The sequence below is a fragment of the Falco cherrug genome, chromosome 6 (assembly GCF_023634085.1).
Source record: "Falco cherrug isolate bFalChe1 chromosome 6, bFalChe1.pri, whole genome shotgun sequence".
Lineage (NCBI taxonomy): Eukaryota > Metazoa > Chordata > Aves > Falconiformes > Falconidae > Falco > Falco cherrug.
In genome coordinates this window covers 86,628,369-86,650,603 of record NC_073702.1, presented here as the reverse complement: position 1 = coordinate 86,650,603, position 22,235 = coordinate 86,628,369, and the positions used below count along the sequence as shown (strand labels likewise).

Genomic DNA, 22,235 nt, shown 5'->3' with positions numbered 1-22,235 from the left:
TAAAACCTGATGGACCCCAGTCTCCATGCAAGTACTACTCGGTGTAAATACAAGTGGCCAAATCAATATATAAAGATTTTTAATGTATACCTATTTGCTATTTAAACCATTTGGAGATAAGCTGTATCAAATACATTTATCTTCATCTATGCAGCAATCTAAAATATTAATGATACACATGCATTTTTCATGTTATCTGCAGTTTTGTGCCCCTTTTAAATGGAGTCTCCTATTTATTTTGCCCACTATAATACCATTAATTAGACAAGATTCTCAACAGGCTTTTATATCTCCAGCACTTCAGAGATCTCGTAATAGCTTGTGACAGCAAAGGAAACAAACTCTTTTAAACCTGCCACTTAGTAATTGTTACATAGCTTGCAGTTTTACCTGAGGTAACCAGAATATGCTTTAGAGTTCAATAGGTATCTATTACGCCCAGAAAACCAACCGTAAATTCAAGTATTTCCACGTTAATAGCTGCCTCTGCAGATTGGTAGTCAGAACAGTTGTGAGTGCCTGAAAGCAATATAACTTTTACAAATATACATACATATTTATATGCAATATATATATTTACAATATACAACTACTGATATACAATTAATATTTGTATGTATTTAATTTTAAGTGATAGAAAGATAAGTATTAGAGTTAGCTATTCAAAATCCCAGAAGCACTAAAATAAAATGTCAAAGCCAAGCTGAGCCAGTCTTTCATAAAAAATTCCTTTCAACCTTCAACCGCCTTCCAAAAGCCTCAGACCAGACTCACAGTGTCTCTGGAAGGTCCCACTTCTGTTTACAAAGCCGCTGCTGAAGCTCAGGAATTCCTCCACCTGAAAATAGTTGAGGCTACAAGAATATTTTGGCAAAGTACTCATTCTAGCCTTATACTCTCTCCTTGGCATCTGCCGTTAAGTGCAGACGGAGGCAGGGTGCTAGAAAGACGTTTGGCCTGGATCAGCACGGTCATTCATATACCCTCAGTGTCAGTTATAGTGATTTACAGTGAGGGTCTGCAGCCTCCTGCCCCCACCCGTGTGCATGCCTTCTGCGATCTCCTAAGGATGGGGAAAAGTGCTCCTCAGCATCCACCCAGCCCTGGCCGATGGGCCTGGAGACACAGGAGAGGCCAGGAGGAAAGAGTCATTCTGTTAAGGAGAGCACACAGACAACAACCACGGAAGGAGAAGGAGGAAAGAGAAATGCATCGTTTGGTCCTGCAAGCCTGATGCCTGTGGGATGTCATCAGAGCAGAGATGATGCTTGGGGAGAGAAGAAGCTATGAAATAATAGCTCCTGCCCCTACCTAGTTCAGAGAATCATGTAATTCTCCTGAAGTATTTAGAAAACCCAACCTTAAAAACATTAGAGCTTCCTAGCGCTGCCCACACACACTTCCATTTCGAAGTAGCACACTGGGAGCCATCTGCTCCCCTGTTTGCCCATACCCTTTCGTTTCCTTTGCTCTTTGGGTTCCATTCCATTTCCATTCTCACTGCCTGGGGACAGGAATGCTCCCGCCGCATGTACAGACACCACCGACACTTTTTCTCATGCTCTCTCCATTCCCTAACCCTATTTGGGTATGCAAGCCAAATTCTTTTCATCTCTCACATGAAAACCTATTGTTCTCTCCTTGCCAGCCTTCCTTGTACTCACTTCAGTCTGAATTTGTCCTTCATCTGTATGGGTGACCACAGCTGCCTCCAGGAAAGGAACTGTTATCCCCTCGCATAAGGACGTCACTATTTTTTCTGCTGTCATTCCTACTGCCTCCTCAGACGTTGTTACCTTCTCCCTGTTAGATCAGCTGTGGACACCTGTGATCATTAACCAATATGCCTAGATCAGCACACACACACCACCCCTTTTCCAGCTGATGAGCTCCCAGATTTCAGTAGAGATTGTTAGCACCCAGTCGGGGTGAGCCCTTGCATTAGTGCCCTTTCTATTGCTGCAGCCCTTGAGGTCCCACAGCTGCTCCCATCTGATGTTCTGACCTCCCTTTGTGCAGATGACGGCTCTCAGCTTTGTGTAACCAGCCACTACGATTAACATGATCCCGCCTTGTGTGCCAAGCCTGCTAATAATAGCACTAAATAAAATCTCTCCCAAAACTGGTCCTTGAAGAACTTCCCCGCTGGCTTTCCCTTTACTCTGATAGCTCCCACTTCAATGCTAGTTACTGTTGTTTCATTAGTCTTTGCTACCTGATGCATCTTACAGCTCCTTGTCTTCTTCAGCTTAACTAATAATTTCTCCGGGGACACCGATTTAGTTATTTACTCAGGTCTAGACAGGTTACATTTACCACGGTTCTTTCACCTGGAAATTCAGACATTAGGGATCCTGCCTGCAGAAAACAGACAGTGAGGGTTGTACCCAGAAGGTCATATCCAAATGAATGTCCATTTTGGAAGGAGTGTTGAATTTAAATGCACAGGCAGCTGTTCCGGATTTCCCTGTTTTGGGAACAGTCGAGGTATTTCAAGGCTCACCCTCTGAGAAGGCAATACCTGCTCTCTGGGTTTACTCTCAAGTGAGTTTTAACTCAGGCCTGCAGGATTCATTACTCTCACATCTGAACGCTGATACTTGTCGTAGCAGGGCTTTCTTAACACCTCGGTGTTAACTTTTGTAGCTATTGCAGTAACAAGAATTGATCACTTAATTCAGACCATCTAGCAGCGAGCTCGTTTCAGCTCCTCTCTCCTCTTTGTCCCTCCTCCTCCTCCACACACGCTGATGAGCGTATCATTTAGAGAGGGTTTGTCTGCTGACTGTATGAATTTCACTCAGCAGGGAAAAACATTCATCTAATTGTATTTCAAATTGTGAGAATCTGAATAAATGAACAAGTTGTTCTATGAATAGGGGAATTAATGAAGACTTGTTTCCTGTGGGCTGGTGTCCTGTGTTGTTCCATTTCCTACACTTCTGCCATCCCCTCTTCTTGCCACATCCCACCTAACTCCAGCTGCAGCTCCTTCCCCTCTCCTCACTGGCGTGTGCGTGCTGGCCATCCAGCTCTGGACTCCACTGGTCCATGACTGCGCTGGTGGCTACTGGCTTCACACCTCCACAGCCCAGCCTGCCCCTGCCCCACTCCTCTCCCAGTCCCACCAGTCCTGCACAGCCCTCAGGGACCTGAAGACCTGCCCCCGCATCGAATCTGATTGGAAATGGTCAATTAAATGGCCAATTAAAAAATGTATTAGGATGACTAGCAATGAGATTGTGTGATGACGTATGCTTCAGCCTTGCAGGAGGTGGCCAAGAATCTCCTGGAGCACCCGTGTCTGGGTGGTCCTTGTCATGCTGCACCGTGTTGAGGCAGGACACCGTGCACCGCCGTCATTTGCACCACCAGCTACCAAGGACATGTAGGACATTGCTCATATTAGCATTATGAGAGTGATTAGAGCCATTTAATTATAGCTGTGCAATGACAAAAACCTCAGCTCACAGATGTCAGGTTAGCCAGGCTTTTAAGCCTTTCATGTCCTGTGGCTGAGATTATTCCTGCCTTCTAATTTTTCAGATCCATGTTATGATTTTATGTGCAATTAATTCTGTGGGAGGACAGCAGTTCTCAAATGAACATGGAGTAAATACAATCAGTAACAAATGGGCTGTTATGAGAGTTCAAATCATCATTGCATTGTTAATATTTTCCAGTAGTTCGCGTTTAGTTATTTTTCTGTGTGATGTATGACATATTTAATACATAGCAAATATCTTAAAGGCCCTGTTCTGCTTTCAAAGCCACTACTGTACCGCTTTTCAAAAAAAGCAATAACCCAAAAGGGACCAAAGAAGTTCTGAGAATCTTCCCTCTGTGCAGCCCATTTGCATATAGCATAGCTAGGAGGTGTATTTGACCCAAGCATTTATAATTAACCCTTAACTTGTCATATATAAAAAAAAGTTTACTTTCATTTCAATGTTTTTGTTGCAGTGTAATTCCAAGAAACACCAATTAGCTATCAAATGCTGACAACTTGCGCTTATCGCTGATTAGGGCTACATATGAACTATAAACCTAGCACATTACCACAGTGCAACAGCTCATTACCAGTCTAGCTTTCCTAGCTAATCTTTTCTACTAATTTTTATTTAGGGACTTTCTGGCTAGCTCATCAGAAAATTACACGCTAATGATCTGAGCAGAATTGAGAGCTTTAAACAGTAACACGGGAGAAAAAATAATTCTGTTTGATCTCTTTATGTTATGATAGATGCCATTTAATCAATTAGCACAGCAGAACGCAGCGTTCTATCTCAGGCCTGGCAAGCAGAAAAGAGAAAAGGGTGAGAACCTCACACATCTCTAGACCTTCCCCACCAGGTAAAAGAGAGTCATATATGGTATCAGAGAATATTTTGGAGCATGGTCACTGAGGCAGCAGCCCAGACCTGTGGGTCTGTGGGTCTTCTACAAGTCTCCCAGAGGGGATTGCCAAGGATGTGACTGCTGCAAATAGAGGGGACATGGCAGAGCGAGGGTCACAGGGCTGCGCACTGTGTCCTGTGGAGATGCCGGGCAGCAGGGTGGCCCAGCCAGCATCCCGGGATGCCTGCTGCTGGTTAAGCCTCAGAAAGGTTTAACATGGGGTGCTGTGCCCCTGGAATGCCCCAGAATCAGAAATGTGACTTCCAGTTCTGCCTGCCTCCTTCCCCTCCACCTGCTTGGGATTATGGAAGTGTTTGAGAAACAGCAGCCAGAACTGAGATTCTGAATAACCATGGACTGAAGCAGCAGTGATGACGAGTGCTTCACAGTTACTTGCCAGAACCATAGATAAATAAAAATTACTTCTGAAATATATTGGAAATAAAGTAGGAAAAGAACTGAATATTTCATAACGTTACCACTTGTCAATGAGTGCAAAGAATTCCAGATAGTAAGATGTAGGTAGGAACAGGTAGGAAAATGTATCTGATCCACATTCTGTAGAGCTTGTGTAAATCAAGGGCATCAAGGGATATACAAGTTCTATATTTAATAATTAATACAAACAGACTGACAGCAATGACAGAAATATTTGAGAAGCAGCACAAGGTCACATTTAGGGGCTATCTCATTTACTGCAACTGAAATGTGCTGGAGTTTCTTTTCTGAAGGCTATGAGAGTCAGCCGACAATCCCATCGTGTCTTGTGTTTACTGGTTCCTACTCTGAACGAGTCAAAAATAGAGATAACCAAAATGCACATTAATGCCTGAAAAAAACAAATCACGTCTTTAAATCAACCACGCAAACACATCCGTCCATTGCTGATCTATATGTGTGCAATTCAACACTTGGATAACGGCAGAGCACAGCACGCTGAGCCAGTTCCCAGCTCTTATCTACCCCTGACCTTAAGACAATAAGTGCATAGCCCCTGATCTGCAAGAAGCTGCAGCTTTTTCCTAAAGATGGTGGTAGAGATTTTTACTTCTTATTATGGGTGAGAAGAGCAAGAATCCCTCAGGATTCCCCTTCTTGAAACCTGTGCAGCAAGGGGAGTGCAGATTTGCCGTGCTCTGCCCATCCTTCCAGATCTCCCAAAAGAATGTTCTCTACTTAAATATGCAAAGGATTGCAGATTTAACTGCCAGAAATGTTTCAATATGAACATAATCAGACCGTACAGCTGGGAGATGTTCATTTACTGTGGGAAAGGAGCCGGCAGGAAAAAGCACCGTCCATATTCCTATTGCATATTATGAGATTAATACAGTGGAACTCACTCTTGCATTCAGGTATTGCAAAATGCAGTGAATGGTCATATGGGCAGCATTTGATTTAAAATGTCAGTGCAGAATACCTAACTCTATCCCTTTGTATTTAAGACAATAATAATTGGTAAATTTTATTACTTGGCTTCTGACACAATAGAATTGTACTTCCAAATGGTGCAGTCCTAAAAAGGAACTTTCATGAAGCTCCAGTTCCTGGGACTATTAATGGATAATATACAGAGAACAATGCAGAATTTATTAGGTTTACTAAAGATTACAGATTAGATATTAGTTGGAAACATTTGGATTTTTGTATTTCTGGCAGATGAATTAAGGTGAAACAGACCCACTGGTAATACTTATCATGATGCATACAGTTATTGGTTTTATATCTATACAGATATAAACATAAAATTATTAAGGACATTATTTGTGTTCTGAACTTATGTTATCTCTCTGTTGAAATGAACCTTAACTGTTTAATGCATAAAATAGATGTGTAATTGCTAGTCAAAATGACTCTCACATACCCACACTTACTGCTGGAGCTGAATATTACCTTACTATAATTTCATACGCAGCCTGCAACATTCTTTATTCATAGCCCACAACTAAACATTCCCTGTTGAACAGATGTGGCATTTTGTTGTTACTCTCTTCAGTTATCTATTGTTCTCTGGTCTTCAGCGAGAGGGATTCCTTTAGCAACAGCAGGTTGCTCTCTGATTAGGCATATTAGTGTGAAGCTGAGGTTCCTTAAAAGAATCAGGTATCACCCTACAGAGAAACATCATTGATGGATGGACCCTGGCCAGTGGAATTAAAAACTTATTTTTAAGGGTTATACTACCTTTTGCATGGGTGTGATATAATAGCATTGTCAGATAAAATTCAAAATCTTACGCCTTAAACAATGCAAATTCTTTTCTAATCAAATGACCCAATTTGTAAAGAAAACCTTATTGTATTATGTTTCAAATAACCAGTTTCTCGTTAAATACACATACTGACTTGCTTGTAATTCTTTGCTTTCATTGTCTTATCTTTCGGTGAAAAGTATGTTTTGTAGAAAAGTTTAAGCAAAACTTTTTGCTTTTTGAATTTGCTTGGGTAGGTGAAAAAAATCCAGTTTTCAGCATGCACCTAAGTGACTGGGATACCAGTAGAGACTGGGGAGTTCTGCCACAGCACCCCAGAATCACCATGTCCCTGCCTGGATGAGCCTTGGCCCTGCTGGGAAGACAAGTGACAGTCCCTGGGAGCATTTATAGTAGAGAAACCCAAAGCATCACACAGATTCACAGCAGCCAGAGCCTTCCCCCAACCACCACCCTCATCACCCTCATGGGGCTCGCTGTGCTGAGGGTCAGGGGAACAGACATGGCACCTGCAAACGGACACAAAGGACTTGTCAGTTGTGCAACCTACTCGATATTTATGTCTGACACACACACAAATGATCCCAGGCAAAGGAACTCCCAGAGGACTTCAATCAAGGGAAGCTCAAAACCAACAAAACCAACAAAAGCCACCGATTATATTGCCATCACACAGCAAGCAGCCATCTAAAATGGCAGTAGTCACCTAGCGAGAGAAAAGAAAACCTGTTACCAGCCTAATGGGCTTGTTTTATATTCTGAATGATGCAAAGATCCTAAAGGTTACCAAAGCACACCCTCACTTTTTCTTTAAAACACGCTCCACAGTAAGTAGCCTCAACCCTTGGCTGGGGAACACGTAGGAGCGTTCCACAGGTCTCCCTGGAGCACAGGGTGGAAGAGTGCCAGCTGGTTCTCTTTCACAGACATGTATTTTCAGAGCCAAATCTTATTCAACTTTGGTCCTCCACCAGCTCTCCTTTCACATCAGTGTAAACTGTTGCAGCTACAGCAGTTACACTCTGTTCCCTTTGATATGAGAATGAGATGAATATGAGATTCTCCGTCCCTCCAGTCTGCCCGTGAGAGAGAGGAGCAGGATTCAGGAGGTGCACATCGGCATGGGCTGACTGAGTACATGGAGCTCCTAGAATACTCTCTCTCCCTCTCTGAAAAAATGCAGTTGTTTCTCTAACACCACACCTTTGGAAACGTTTGGGGTTTTGTTATGCAGTACATGCCAGCTAGGTAGCAGATCTGGATCCTGCGTCTAATTCCTGTGCTCTTACATGTGCGCATAACTTCAAAGCACATCTCATGGAGCCTGTGAAAACTGGTGTTTGCAAGAGAGGAAATGCAGTCTAGGAGCACAAAAGATTCAGCTACTCTGTTTCTAGCTGGAAGGCAGACATGAAAATTGTGTTCAGCCCTTAAAAGCCTGCTCCAAGGAGCCTCAGGTCCCACCTGCACAGAGATGATGAAGTGCTTTGTAACAGCTTCACCCTGCCAGTGGCTCCCCTTGGCTGTGCTGCAGCTGCCTCCGGGCTGAGCGGTGCAGGTGCTAGTGCAGCCCAAGGTGCCGCAGGGACACAGGAGCTACATGAGACCCCTGCCCTGCGGAGCTCCCGTGAGACCCCTGCCCTGCGGAGCTCCCGCTGAGGGCAGGCAGCACACCCAGGAAAGCTGCAGGCTGTGCCAGCTGCCTGGGGCGAGGGCAGCGGAGAAGCCGGAGAAGCCACTTCGATCAGTGAGAGCACCCACTCCTGCAGACTATAATGCGTTGTGCGTCCTTTTCCAAGCCCCCATATCCCGACACCTCTATGCCAGCTTCCCACTTTCTCCTGTTGTTCTATCTACAGAGGCTGAAGACTCTATCTCCATAGCTCCCAGGTTTGTAACAGCACCCAAACCAGCCACCGCCACTGTTCTGCCACCCCGCACTCTGCTCTTCAGAACCACCCAGAGCACCTAAGAACTGATGTTTCAGCATGGGCTTACGTTCTGCCACTCATTTTCAAAATGAGTGAAGCTTCATTTCTGCCCAAGAGCACAAACTAAGGAATAGGGAGAGAAACAACTCCCCGCACCCCTCAAAAAGAAATCATTGGAAAATAATTTTAAATACAGCAGGTAGAACAGTTTTGCTGATGGAGTGATGAGATAAAATACAGCTAAAAGAGTTAAACCTGCTGTCTGAAATTAAATTTACTGAGTCTAGTCACATATTGCTAGAAAGCATGTCACCTGATGGCATTTATAAACAGACAAAATTTAGAAAATCAAAATAATCTAATGAGCTCATTCTGCAGCAGGAGAGGGAGATAATTTTAATATTTCAGAAGATAGCTCTAACCAGCCTGCTTAAGTTTTTAAAGCCAATGCATATTTTAAAAAATTCACTTCACATCTGTTCATTGTGCACAGGCCTGGAGGCAACCTTCAGCCAGAGAACTTTGATCATCCAGAAGAAGCTAGCTGGTATCTGAAGAGCACAAGAGGGTTGTCTTCATTGCTTTCCTCTCAAAAATGTCAGGAAAATAAGAACTTCGGTAAAAGTTTGTATGGAAAAAAAACCATCTTGCAGTGGCAATGCCATTCAAACACGCTTGAAGCAACATGGCAAACTGGCTGAAATACTCCCTGCTTACAACCTCACAGATCTCTTCAAAGTTTCTAGGGCCTGTTGCTCTGTTGAGGGGGTGGTGTCAAATACAGTCCAAGAAATAAAAGAAAGAAAAATTGTTCAAATATTTGCCCAGAAATGTAAACCATGTTTTTGTTCATTTTTCAGTTAAGGTTGAAAAAAAATAGTCCTGCTTGTGCCACTTCAGTAGTCACCAATCCCTGCTTATGTGACAAGCTCCTGTACAACCTTCTTGAGCTCCAAATTCATGGTCACATGAGGGTTTTTTGCACTCATTTGCAACCAGTCAATAGATGATTGTACATATCCAGTTCTCACATTCACCAATCCCATCAATCACATCCCTTGCAATCCCAAACAAACTCAACGCTAGGTAACACTTCAGCACATACTGCCTCTTTCAACAAATAAGCTGTTAATCACCAAATATTGAACGTGAACTACGGTATACAATATCCTTTAGCAAGGATTTGAGGATTATCTCATCTAATTAGATATAAGCATGTTTTCTAATCTGTGAGCTTAAGCCAAAGCCCAATAAAAAGATTTCTATTGACTTACACTGAGTTTTGGATCAAGCACCGGGAGAACTTGCTTTTGCAATTCAAAGAGAAAGAGACCTTAAAGAGGTTAACAGAGTTAAGTCATCCGGCACAGAAATGGGCTGGACATCCATATCCCTGTTAGATACTTGAGAAAGACACCACTGAGACATTCTGGGTTTCTTTCGCCCTGCAAATGTAACAATCAGGCTGACTGCTAGTTTTCAGACTCCTAAAAGCAGAGGAGAATCTAGTAGACACACCAGAACATATTTTATTGTCTCTTTGTATAACTGCCTGCCGTGTGCAAACCCTTTGCGAACAAGGATGAAGATAAATTATCAAAATGGAAGCACAGCTATTGAAAATTGCTGGTGATTTGGACCCAGAACTCTGCACTGAAATTGCGTAAGCCTAGCCCCTAACCAAGCAGGACCTGTTTATTATATAACCGTTAATTAATATTTGGTTGTTACATGTTTATTTTGCTTTTAAGTCATTCTGCCAATGGAGTATTTGCTTCAGCTCTCAGGAAGTTATTCCATTGTCTTGCAGGAATCACTGTTAGCTTGCTTTCAAGTTTATATTCCTCTGCCTCATTACTTAAGGATAAGGAACCGTTCTGCCACTGTCTCATCAGAAACAGTTCTCTCCTCCTGTGTGTATTCACACCCTTGAAATACTAGAGTAGTTGTCATCTCCCCTCTCAGAGGTCTCCTTTTCCCTGCAAGCTATGAAGATTTATTTCTGTCACGATGTTCTTCCAGGTGAGTAACCCTTTCATCTCCAACTGTTCATAACTCTTCTTGCTTCTCTTTAAAATTCTCTGCAGCCCGTAACCTCTTTGTAGCAATGAGATGCCCAGCTCCAAACAAGGGGCTACAATCCTGGCAGGATGGAAGGAACAGCTATTTTCTTTGGGTGTCGGCAGCGGGATGTCTCTGCTCTCTTGCCCTGAGTCATACTGGGTTTGTGCAGGGAAAGAAGGATCAGTAGGGAAACAAAAGTTAATTTCACAGATCATATCCGTATGCAGCTGTTCAAGAAACCAGAGAGAACCAATACCGCGGAGTAAGGCTAATAAACATTACTACATGCTTTCTGATAATTTGCTGCACTGCACAAGAGCTAGTTATTCCAAGAATATGACTATTTAAAAATTGTTCAATTATACATGAAATGAATTATCACCACATTTCCATAGGAGAAAATGTATTAATGTTCAATTGAGCCTGAACCAGTGGTGGAACAGGTGAGAATAAACTGCTGGATACCCTGACTGAAGGTTCAAAATGGCATTTTAATGAATTAAGTACAGATTCATTTTTATATGAAATGACCACGATGGCCTATTTGGGTCTTACTCAAGTTATATTTCAGCAATAACTGCACACTACTGGATTGCTGTTCATTACCAGTCACGTCTGTGCTGGCCCGGGACCAACGTCATGTCCTTCCCCGATGCAGCTATCTGCCACTGATAGGAAAGACTATTTAAATGCAATTAGTAATTGCTATTAAATCTGACTCTAAACCACAAGCACTTCCCTTCTCATTTCATTTTGCGGTCCATCATTATTTGCTTGTTACAGTATCTGTAGAGCGGTAATTCATTGAGAGGTTCAAAGAGCATCGTGAGGCCTGATCCTTTCCACTTCAACACTTGTACAGAATGGAGCCATGTTGGCTAAAGTCTGTTGCAATGCTGGTGTGACAGGGGATCGGGCTCAAGAATTCAACCTACTCACCCACACTCACTACACGTGCATTGCAGACATCTCTGCTCCAATTATTATCACATTACCAGCCTGGCAGGGCTGAGTTGAAAACCCAAAGCTGGGGAATGGCAGCTCCACCGGAGCTTTCCTTGAGGATTTTGTCTACTATCTCTCATTAACTTGATGAAACACAGTACTGTAAGACATGTGCAGATAAAGCTCAAATCTGCACTATCAGCTGTGCAAACTGTCCTACAATAAAGTGCATTGTTGACGAACACTACAACAGCGATTGCTGGAGCATGCAAAATCTGTTATCCTCATGCTCCTGAGTTGCAGATTAAACTAATAACATGCAAGAAGCTTTCCTACATTCACAGACTGTGCATCCCTGATTCCATCTATTTTATGTAGTTCCCTGGAATCAAGAAAAAAATTGTCAGAAATCCAACCTAGTAAAACTGTCATCTACAGAAAAACCTCATAGGTGTAAGTGATTGCCAGATGCTCCAAGTCCTCGTTATAGCCACGCTGATGGTGTTTCAGTGCTCTTGCTGGCAACCGCATCGCTCTTCCACGTTGCCAGAGCACTCTGGCTAGTGTCAAAGAGCAAGTGCCTAAGGCCAGGTCCTCAGCTGGTATCATATGGCATCGCTCCAGTGGCTTCAGCTTCTGCTAGCCAAGGCTCTGGTCCATATGACCTGGCTGCCAACAACATGGAAAAAGTCTTTTGTTTCTGAGCAGCTCATGTTTTTGATAGCTAATTAGGAACTATTTCACATTCAACAAAGTCTCCATTGAACACTCCTCTACAACTGGAACATTCAGGGGTGTTTCTTAGGCTTATTCCTCTTTTTGAATGGGCTCATTTCTTTTTCTTTTGCTTCCCAGTTCTTCTCTGTGGATTGTTGTCTCCTCTCCATGTTATCTCGGATGTCTCCCATTCATTTTGGGCCATTTTCCAGTCCTGTAATTCTGTTTCATCTGTCCTCATTTTCAATATTTCTCCTCCTTCTGCTCTCACATTTCCACAAGTAGAAGAGCAAAAATTTCTTCACCCTTTTCTAATATATTCAATGCTAAATTAACACAGAAAGATTAGAGGTTCCAAAGGCAGCACCACACATTTGCTGAGGCTCTCTGTGGTCTTTGTACCATGTTCTCATTGAGAAGAAGCAAAAGCAAGGATCAGAAGACTAGTAGATGGAGCAGTGGAAAGCAAAACTGATTGAAATTTCTCAGTTAAAAACCATAAATCACTTTAGGCTTAGGCACTGATGAAGTAACCATTAAACAGATGGCTCATTGGGCACATAGTTCAATTTTGGCATTAAATTCCTAGGCCTAGTAAGCAGACGCAGTTGTGTGAATCCCACAAAACTAAGACTTAGTTCAGGCTCATAAATAAGGATAAAATTCTCAGTACTAATACTAGTTGTTGTACAAGAATTGTATTGTGAACTGGGTTTTAGCTTTCCTTACTTCTTCCTGAAAAGTTTCCACTGACATTTCTTCTGAGAAAAATAACTTCATTCATGCTATAAATGCAAAGGCAAGATGTATAAACGAACCTGGGTTCCCAGATCTCTTCACGCAATTTTTTTCACATAGATGGAACAACTGCAGACAGATACACCCATTTAATCAAGAAAAGAATCTGAATTACTGGATCCATCCAAACCTTATTGTCATTTTACTCCAATGATTAACTAGCAATTTAAAGAAAATATCTGATATACAGCATATTCTTTAAACTCATCTTTTATACCACCGTACTATAATCCATAATTATTTTCTCCTCTTCGCTTAAAAGCAGTATTAGTCTACCCTTGACCAACGAAAAACAGAATTTTTATTTCATTAGGACCAACTATGTGAGTCCTTAACTCTAAAAAATATAAGAAAATAAGTCAACAGAGTCCTACCAACAGTTAAAATGTAAGTAGTGCTTTTTGCCAACTCGCAATGCCCTTTACAAATTCCTACTTTGATTTTTTCTAGTTCAGTTTTATAAATGGAATAAATAAATAAATACAGAAATAAATTATTTTCCAAAGGTCATGCAGAAAGAACGAATGGATTAGCCCATGGTTTAAGCACCAGATTAGATCTTAAAACATGGTGGCTCTGCCACTAAGCCTCCTGTGCAACCTTGCACCAGTCACTTAATATCATTTACTTTCTACAGATAGGATTAAAAAAAACCCCAAACAATACCAGCATGTAAGACCTGGGACAAACTGCAACCGTACGACAGAGAAGCAGAAGCGCCAAGAATAAAACTCATGCTTTTGACTCCTGCCCATCTATTTTACAGACAAGACTCCCTCCTTGGATAAGCATAAGCATGTAGTTCAAAATATAGGATGCTTCCAGAAACGCTAGCACATTGGGAGTGCACATTAAGAGAGAAGCCTATTAAATAAAACAAGCAACAATTTCGGAAAGAGAAATTCATACAGCCTTGCACTTTTCTAAACAGTTTTCTTACATTCTCATAGTCATTAAAATGTATAAAAATGATTATTTCCAAAACAGCATTACCATGAATTATCACCACCCCTGTTGCTTAGCAACTGGAGTAATTTTTGAATAGTGAGCTATATAAACCAGTATCTGGAGTTTGTGTAAATGGGTGTTCATTTGAGGGTTTAAAACACATTCATCTTGGAAATCAGAGGCAAATAATGCAGCACTAATGTAAAGCTGAAATGGTGTTAAAAAAATAAAATGGCACTAACAATTCCTGCAGCTCAGCAAAGCCCTGCGCCTGTAGCAGGAGCAAACTCCTTTGCTCTTCCTCAGCCTTGCACGTGCCCCTTTCCAACTTTTATGAGGACATTTGACAGGGCTCCAGAGAAAATAATTCTTGCCCAGTCTTTTGAGGGGTTTGCTCGTCACTCAAGAGCAAAAGAAACTGGTGACATTAAATGGCAACGTATTGAAGTCAAATTAAAAATTCTATTTTTACATAACATACTGAGCTAGATGAACACACTGGTTCACACCACAACAGAATGATGTGCTTAGGAAGGTACCGCATAGGTCTGGACATTGATAGTGACAAAGAGATACTGAGATATTAGAGACAGATTATAAGTACATATGCGGAAGAGACAAACAAGAAATCACAGCCTGGCCACTCACTCACTGCATGCGGTTGCCCTTTATGGGGGATCTTGCCCATTTTTCAGACCCCTGTGGAATGTAACTTGAATGCCCAACAAGATCCTGAAGCATATCAGCCCGTACTGTTTGATGTCTGAGAATTTCTACATTACTTTCTTACAACTTTAGCAGCCAAGTCCCTGCTAAAGCTAATGTTAATCTCTGTTACATGTGTGTGTGTGTGTGTTGGGGGAGGAAGGGTGTCCCCAAGGGAGCAAGATTCTAATTTAATGGCTTCCAAGGCTTAGCCTTATGGGTAAGAAAAAAAATTGCAAAATGCACTGAACAGCAGCATGTGTTTTTCATAGAAACTGCAGGCAGAGAGGCAAATTCCTCCCTGGCATAAACACACAGCCCACAGAAGGCAATCCAGTAGCATCTGGTACCAGCTATGAATCTGAACAAGCTTTTCCCTACAACTACTACCTGCGGAGATGAAGCTGGATACTGCACTGAAGGGAGTTTAAGACCTGCAGCCTCTCAGCGTTTAGAGAACTGCGTTTCTGCAGTAAGAGAAAACCTGATGTCTATGAAATGGTGAGTTCCCAGGCTCCCGGGAAGCGATACAGTGCCAACTGACAGGCTGCCATAAGATACTTAATGGCTGTTCAACAGCTCGGATAAAGAAAAGATGCTCCATTTTGTCTGCTGCTCTATGGAAATTTGCTGAGACCACCCACGCAACGTGCAATGCTGTCACATAAGAAAACACTTCTGTTGTTTTCCTTCAGTCCCATTCAAAAAAGGCAGTTATTAAAATTTTAATTTTATCCTTAATAATCAACAACAACACCCTTAAAGAAAGGGAAGTGATATCAGCTATATAGGCTAGCCGCTGCTCTGAAGAGGAGGTGCCACCGAACATGTATCGCATCAGTCTATAGGATGCTCAGCTTCCACAATGCAGCACACACATATACCCCCGCCTGCCTCCCTTCTGCACCGAGGAGCAGCACACGCCTGCACCGCTGGGTCACTGAGCAAGTAGCATTTGCGCTCACCCAGCCACCAAGACTCTTATTTCCGTTGCTCGTGAATAGATCACTTTAGGGAAAAAATGCTTTCTGGACTCTTCTTGGCAAGATGTGAACAAAACTTGCTCCTAAGTATGCCAGTATGTTTTTCAAATTACATTTTAAAAGTCCTCCTTAGAAACAGAGAGGTTGGCTGTGATTTATAGATGACTGACCACTTCTCTATATTTATGATTTATAATATCTTCTCTTATAGGAGTGAACTCAAGAGGAGATGCTGGCCATAAGAGAGCTTTTATCGGCTTTCAGCAGCACAGACAGTGATGGGCGAGTACGCTGGCCCCCCTGGCTGTGTAAGCTCGGAGTGCAACAGACAGGAATCCCAGCAGAGACTGGGAAGCAGCAAGTAGAAGAGAAATTTGGTCTTGAAGACCTTGTCTTGAAGACAAGACGATTTTCTCCCAGTCAGCCACTGCCAGGAAGGACAGCTGTTGTCTTTGGTAACTATCCCTTGTATGTTTACTTCTAACCTAGGGAGCATCATTAACATCATTTTTTCTATTCCAACAGCTGGCCTTCCCTTCAATCCATAACATCCAGCAGGAAGGAAGACAGAGTTTGATAAGCAGAGTTTGAGCTACGCTTTGTGCAGTGCAGAGTTCAAGCTATTTTCACACTGTGACTAGGTGCACAGTCCAACAAACAGCTGATGAACATTTCTACGTACAAATTTGGTTGCCCCTTAACTGAATTTCAGTCTGAGTGAGCTCCAGGAACAGAAATGTTTCCAGAAAGCCGGTTTTAAGCCAGACTGCCAAATAATTTTGGAAAATAAATGTTAGAAGAAAAATTAAATTATAGCCAATCTCAATTCTTTTTTATTTTCCAAAATGAAAATATGAAAACCATAGAAGAAAACTTGTCAGTACCTTGCAATCTTGAATGAATATGAGAAAACAAGCATGTTTACAGCCCTTAAAATGATAAGAAGGGTAAAATGTATGGACTGAAACAGGCTCTGTGAATGACTTGGTTCGGTTTTCCTGTCATCCCGTTGTTCCTAACTCCAGATCTCATGTACATGTCCTTCACCAATGGTGACATTCATTAGCAGTTCAATTACAAGATGCTCCTGTAAGCTGCCCCTGTGATGCTAGTTGCTACTCCCCAGGCTATAGGCTAGAGAAAACCAGCACCATCCACCACATCTGCTCAGTAGGAAGCCTGTATGACTAAATGGGCTGGGTAATGAATCCAAGCTTGCTTTCAGACCTGCACAAACGGAGTGAGATGATGCCAAAGAGACGTGAGTACAAAACATACCCACCAGGTGAGCAACTCCGCTCCTTTTCCCGAAGTCACCTGCAGTAGCCAAGGCCACCTGTTGTCTAGCATGGGAAATAATGCCTCATACTTTTTTGCAAGTGAAAGGCTGACACTGAGATTCCAACCATACCACAATAAAATGTAAAATAACCTTGGATCACAGAGGGGATCTCATGACAAGCATGCATGCTCATTGCAACATGTGTCTTCAAGAAACTGAATTCCAAACAATGGCCAGCAAAATGATTTTCTGTATAGGGCTGCATTATGGCAACAATGCTTGCAAAGCAAATACGGAACCGGCTCTCAGATGCTTTGAAACATTCAAAATATCTTTGAACAGTCCTAGAGAACAAAATCCTAACGTGCTGAATTTTGAGCCTGAAGATCTTTAAGACGCCTAGGTCCTATTCTAGCAGGTTTCTTCCTGTGAGACCTGAATATCAGACAGTGCAGCTGTGTTCAGCATCAGGTGGTGCTGAACCTCAGGCAGGTTTTGCTGTACCTCAGGAGGGCTGCACCACTGCTGCTTACCTGGAGCCTGCCTCAAACCCAGGCAAACCAACTGCTAGCAAGCATCTCTCGCTAGGTGTGACACAGAACACCACTTACTTGTATGGGATGTGCTTGCTTCCGTTGACTAGAGCGAGGATGACGTTGCCCAGTGCTGACAAGGAGAGGCAGAGGGCAGGGCTGCCCTCCCGGTTTTTGCTGAGCACTTTCACGCAGCTCCCCAGGTCAATCAGGTGCAAGCGGCTGCGACCTCCCGACACTGCCACAAACAAAGCGAACAGTTAGCGTGGGACTCCAGCAGCAGCCTCTCAGCAAGGCAGAAGCCTGGCCACCACCTGCAAAGAGGAACACAGCCCAGAAACTTCTCCTAATTTGTGTCAGCAGCAACAGACGGTGGGGGTTCTGTTAACTCGCTGTCAGCTTTGATTGCTGCACATCACTGTCCACTCCAGACTAGCTTACAAATTGCTGAGGCTTTCAGTACTCACCAGCTCCCGCAGATTTCACTTTGTGAGTGATCATTGTGGGTTTTTGTTGTTTTGGGTGTTTTCCCCCCCCCCCCCTTTTTTTTTTTAATACAGCTCTGTTAGCCTGTACCTGAGTTGGCTCTGTTTTGTCTCTGTCATTTCTCTTCCTCTGCCCAGAAAACTCCAGGCTGGGAATTGCTGCTTGGTGAACATTGGCCCTGTGGTAGCCTCTCTTATCTTTCCCATCTTGATCGTCAGAAGAATCTGTGGCATCAGCGGGACTTTCAGCTTTGGTTTAAATCGATATACTTCTACATTTGCATTTGGGCTAAGAGAAGGTTTGCCATGCCATGGGTAACGGACTGTCAACACACTGCCCTGCTCTGAAAATTGTTCCTGTAAAACTGTCAGTGGATCCCCATGTTTTTCCTTGTTTTCTCTGTATCAACACACTACCTTTAATGTGAAAAGGTGCTAAAGTTGAAAAATCAAGATGAGCTGACATTTGATCTCTTCAAAAGCTATGCTTGTGAACCCAGGACAGGGATTCTATAGGCTTTACAGAAGTGCTTCTAGTTCTCTACTCCCTCAAGACAATTCCCTAGCTGGGTTTTTCTGCGTCTGCTCTTGACCACTCCTCCCTATTCTCAAGAGTTAATTTAGAAGCAATCTGTAGGAAAAGGCAGTTTTAGTTCTAGGATCTTAACTCAGTAGTTCAGAGCACTATTTGAGGACAACACATAACTCAAACAGGAGTGGAAATACTTTCACATCAGAGTTTACCTCTATGCAAATATATTCACAGTCATTTTGACACAGGACCTCAGCTTATGCATCTGGTAAAGAAATGTATGAGCAGTGGGGGAAGATCAGTTCACAAGGAAAGATGGTGATGGGAGAAACTGCACGATGGGGACCTTAGAAAAGTATTTTCCAGATACATTTAATTTGGAAATGTCTTATCAACCGGAAGTATGTTTTTTCAATGACCCTGCATTCAGTAGCTGTGGTACCATGCCATGGTACACAGGTGTGTAGGTGCCATAGGAGGAAGAAGGAAACAAGCTTACACAGAGATGTGAAGAAGACACTTGGTAAAACTTCTGCATATAAACAGGTGATACACAATCATATCATTTTGCAGATTTGCTCACAGAAAGTCTACTATGAAAAATGCATATAAAACTTAGAAAATATATGGCTCCTAAAGATACACGTCACTATTAGCTGTAACTTAAAACATGTTAACTTACACTGAAAAAAATGAGAGAGGGATTTCATTTTGCAAGCACTGCAAAACACAGGGCTCACTGGTTAGTCTTACCGCCTGGCGTCTTGCATGATGCTAAACATTCTGTAAAAATATCCATCCTTTCTGTAGAATGTGTTACATACAATGCTGTAATTGTAGGTGATAGCTAATTAAAATGAACAACAATAAAACAAGTAGATTTTTTATGATAAAAGACAAAAGAAACAAAGAGAAAGAAAAGAAGAAAAGAAAAGCAAAGAGAAGCAAAGAAAAACAAAGAAAAGCAGAGAGAAAAAAAAAAAGAAAGAAGAAAGAAAAGAAAAGAACAAATAGAGAAGACTTTTTCTGAAAGTGGTTTCTGCTATGGGATTTCAGAATAATATTCCAAAAATGTAGCCAGCATCTCTGTCAACAATTCTTAAAATACAATAACTTGGGCTTCTTTCAAGTCCTGTCAGTTCTTCAGCTATATCAGGTATTAGGCAACAGAGGATTTCCATGTATTAAATTATACTGTGACATTGGTTAAGTCATGCTGAGTATCACGAAACAGAAGTGAAGGATTGACATCTGATTAAAATTAATGTTGGTGGCTAGGCATTCAAAACACAGATTACACGACAACCCATGAAAGGTGTCCGTGGAAGTTTCAGCACCGTGCTCCGAGTGGTGGGAAGAGGTGGGACACTTCTCATGGGGAAGCATCCAGAGGCACGACGGGCTCCCGCACTCACTGCAGAAGGTCAGGCTGCCCTGGGACCCATCCAGGCAGCTGCCCTTTCACTCTGCAACATTCGTGGAGCACTTTTGCCTCAATGCTAAAAGTCCTTAAAGCAATTAGACTGTGGAGTCCCTGAGTCCTCTAAGACTGCTACACTCAGAAAGCTGAAACTACCTTTTTTTTAGTATCCCCCAGTGATTTCCTTTGAAAAACAAAATGTGTTTAGCGGCTACTGAAAATGACTGCAGGTGACTTGACTGAATTATATACAATAAATATTTCTGTTGCTAAGATTACCGGACATTGGGGAAATGAAAGAAAATTGAAAAAATCACTGCCCTTCAAAATCACAGTCATATTGTTTCCAAAGACACTCCAATTACAGAGGCTGAGGAAATCTAGAATTAAGAGAAATAACCGGATTTTTTCTTCTTATTTAGTTTACAAGTCAAAGACAGACATGTTTAGGATGGCAGATCTACTTGCTTGATCTGAAAATGAAGTTATTAGGCAAGTTCTCCACTAATGTGCCTGGCAGCTATAGAGAAAAGAAGTGGAACACCCTGACACTTGGTTTTGTCTGTGGCCACAGAGGCTTCGGAGAGCTGACAGGTGAAAAATGATGGTGCCAGCTCTGCCACAATGCCATTTATTTCAGTGGTGCTGAGCCTGCTTCATGACATTCCTGGTAATGAATCTAACAAGGAGGTAAGTACAATACCAATGCGTTATTCTAAGTCATTTTATACTAAAATCATAATGTTGGCCAACCCTTTAATCTCTTGTGCTTTAGAAGCTGTTTCTTTGGGGGGTTTTGGGGGTTTTTTTTTTCCCCTCTCCTTTTTTAATCCTGTTACTGGAATCTATGTATCTCTACTATCTTCACGTGGGGGTTTTTTGTGGGTTTTTTTTTCTGAAAAGTCCTTCATTACAGCAGGAGCCAGTGGTAATCACTAGGCGCCCTTTCGGAGCAGCTGGAATTCCCCCCTCATTCAATTATCAGTGAGATCTGACCCTGCCTGGCTTGTGAGGCCACTCAGATATGGGAACTTGAAGACAGGAGGTGGTGTGGCCACAAGACAAAGATATAACTAAAGGCAGTGCGTAAAGCATGCCATATTATAATCCAACAGGGTCATGTCTCATTTTCTGAAAATGGGTCATTATAGCCACAGGAAAATAAATTTTCCCTTTTATTAATTGTGTTTGAAAACAGTAGAAAAGGACTGTGCGTACATGTACATGCATGCAGTAAAAAGCATGGAGGATTAATAATTCCCTCAAAATCAGCCATCTTTATTCCTATGAAGCAGTCTGTCTGAGCATTCAGTCTTCCTTTCCACCGCAGAGTGGTTAATTAAGAAACCTTCAGTTAATTGAGATTTCTGCCTGCCAGTTCCACAGGCGTTATTACTTAAACACATGCAAACTGCATTTCCATTTAGAGCAACTTTCTGGTTTTCTCTCTTGTAGCTACAGACAATGTAAATTTTCTGCATTTGAACATTAGACATTAATACTGCAGTGGTGTTCACCCACTGCACATCATAGCTTGCAATCTATTCCTTATTACAAATAACCTATGCAGAGACAGGAGCTGAAACATATGCTGTTTCTGCAGAATTGCTTAAGTCCACAAATTTAAAGAAGCAGAGGTCTCTGGTGTCTTTCAAACAAACATTTTTTCCCCTGTAAAAAATGATTATTAAAAAAAAAAGAATTTTAATGTGAAAGTTTTCTTTTTCGGTGGGGGTGCTTATATTATACAAATCTGTTATCACTGGAACTTAGTAAAAAGCAAACAAACTTCTGTCTCTGGTTATAAACAATCCAGGAGGCTTGGAACAGAAGATAAATACAATAAAAAAATAGAAATAGTGCAAGTCAAATGAAACCTTTGAAAAATATAAAAACATGTAAGTAGGAATGGAAGCATCTTTTCCTCATTTACAATTGAGAGATGGAAGGAATGACACAAGCCAGAGAAAACACCTGTGGCAAAGAGAGGGAGCAAGGCAACCTGAAAAGCCCAGAGCCTTTACAAAGAACCACAAGAGTCCTTTGTACACATGTAGCTGGGCTGGCAACTAAAATATTTTGTATCTCCATGAAAAGGTACAGTTTATGGATTGCCAGCATCAGCTTCCACACACACACTGCCCTATTTAGATGCCGGAGGAGCAGCTAACGTGAGGGTGGCTAGGAATTCCCATCACCACAATATTTTACTCCATGACCTCAACACTGTCGGTAAAGATAATGTTAAAAGCCAGTTGGAAATTTCTTTTTTTTTTTTTTTA

The 22,235-nt window shown here is 42.1% G+C and overlaps 1 protein-coding gene across 1 annotated transcript in view; it reads right to left on the bottom strand.

Annotated features, from left to right (window-relative positions):
* The window catches only part of KIF26B (kinesin family member 26B), a 302,956-nt gene that overhangs the window by 36,604 nt on the left and 244,117 nt on the right, over positions 1-22,235 (bottom strand). Inside the window, exon 10 of the mRNA XM_055714921.1 lies at positions 17,595-17,754. Within this exon, the coding sequence (XP_055570896.1) occupies positions 17,595-17,754 (160 nt within the window). The remainder of the gene's footprint in view (positions 1-17,594; positions 17,755-22,235) is intronic.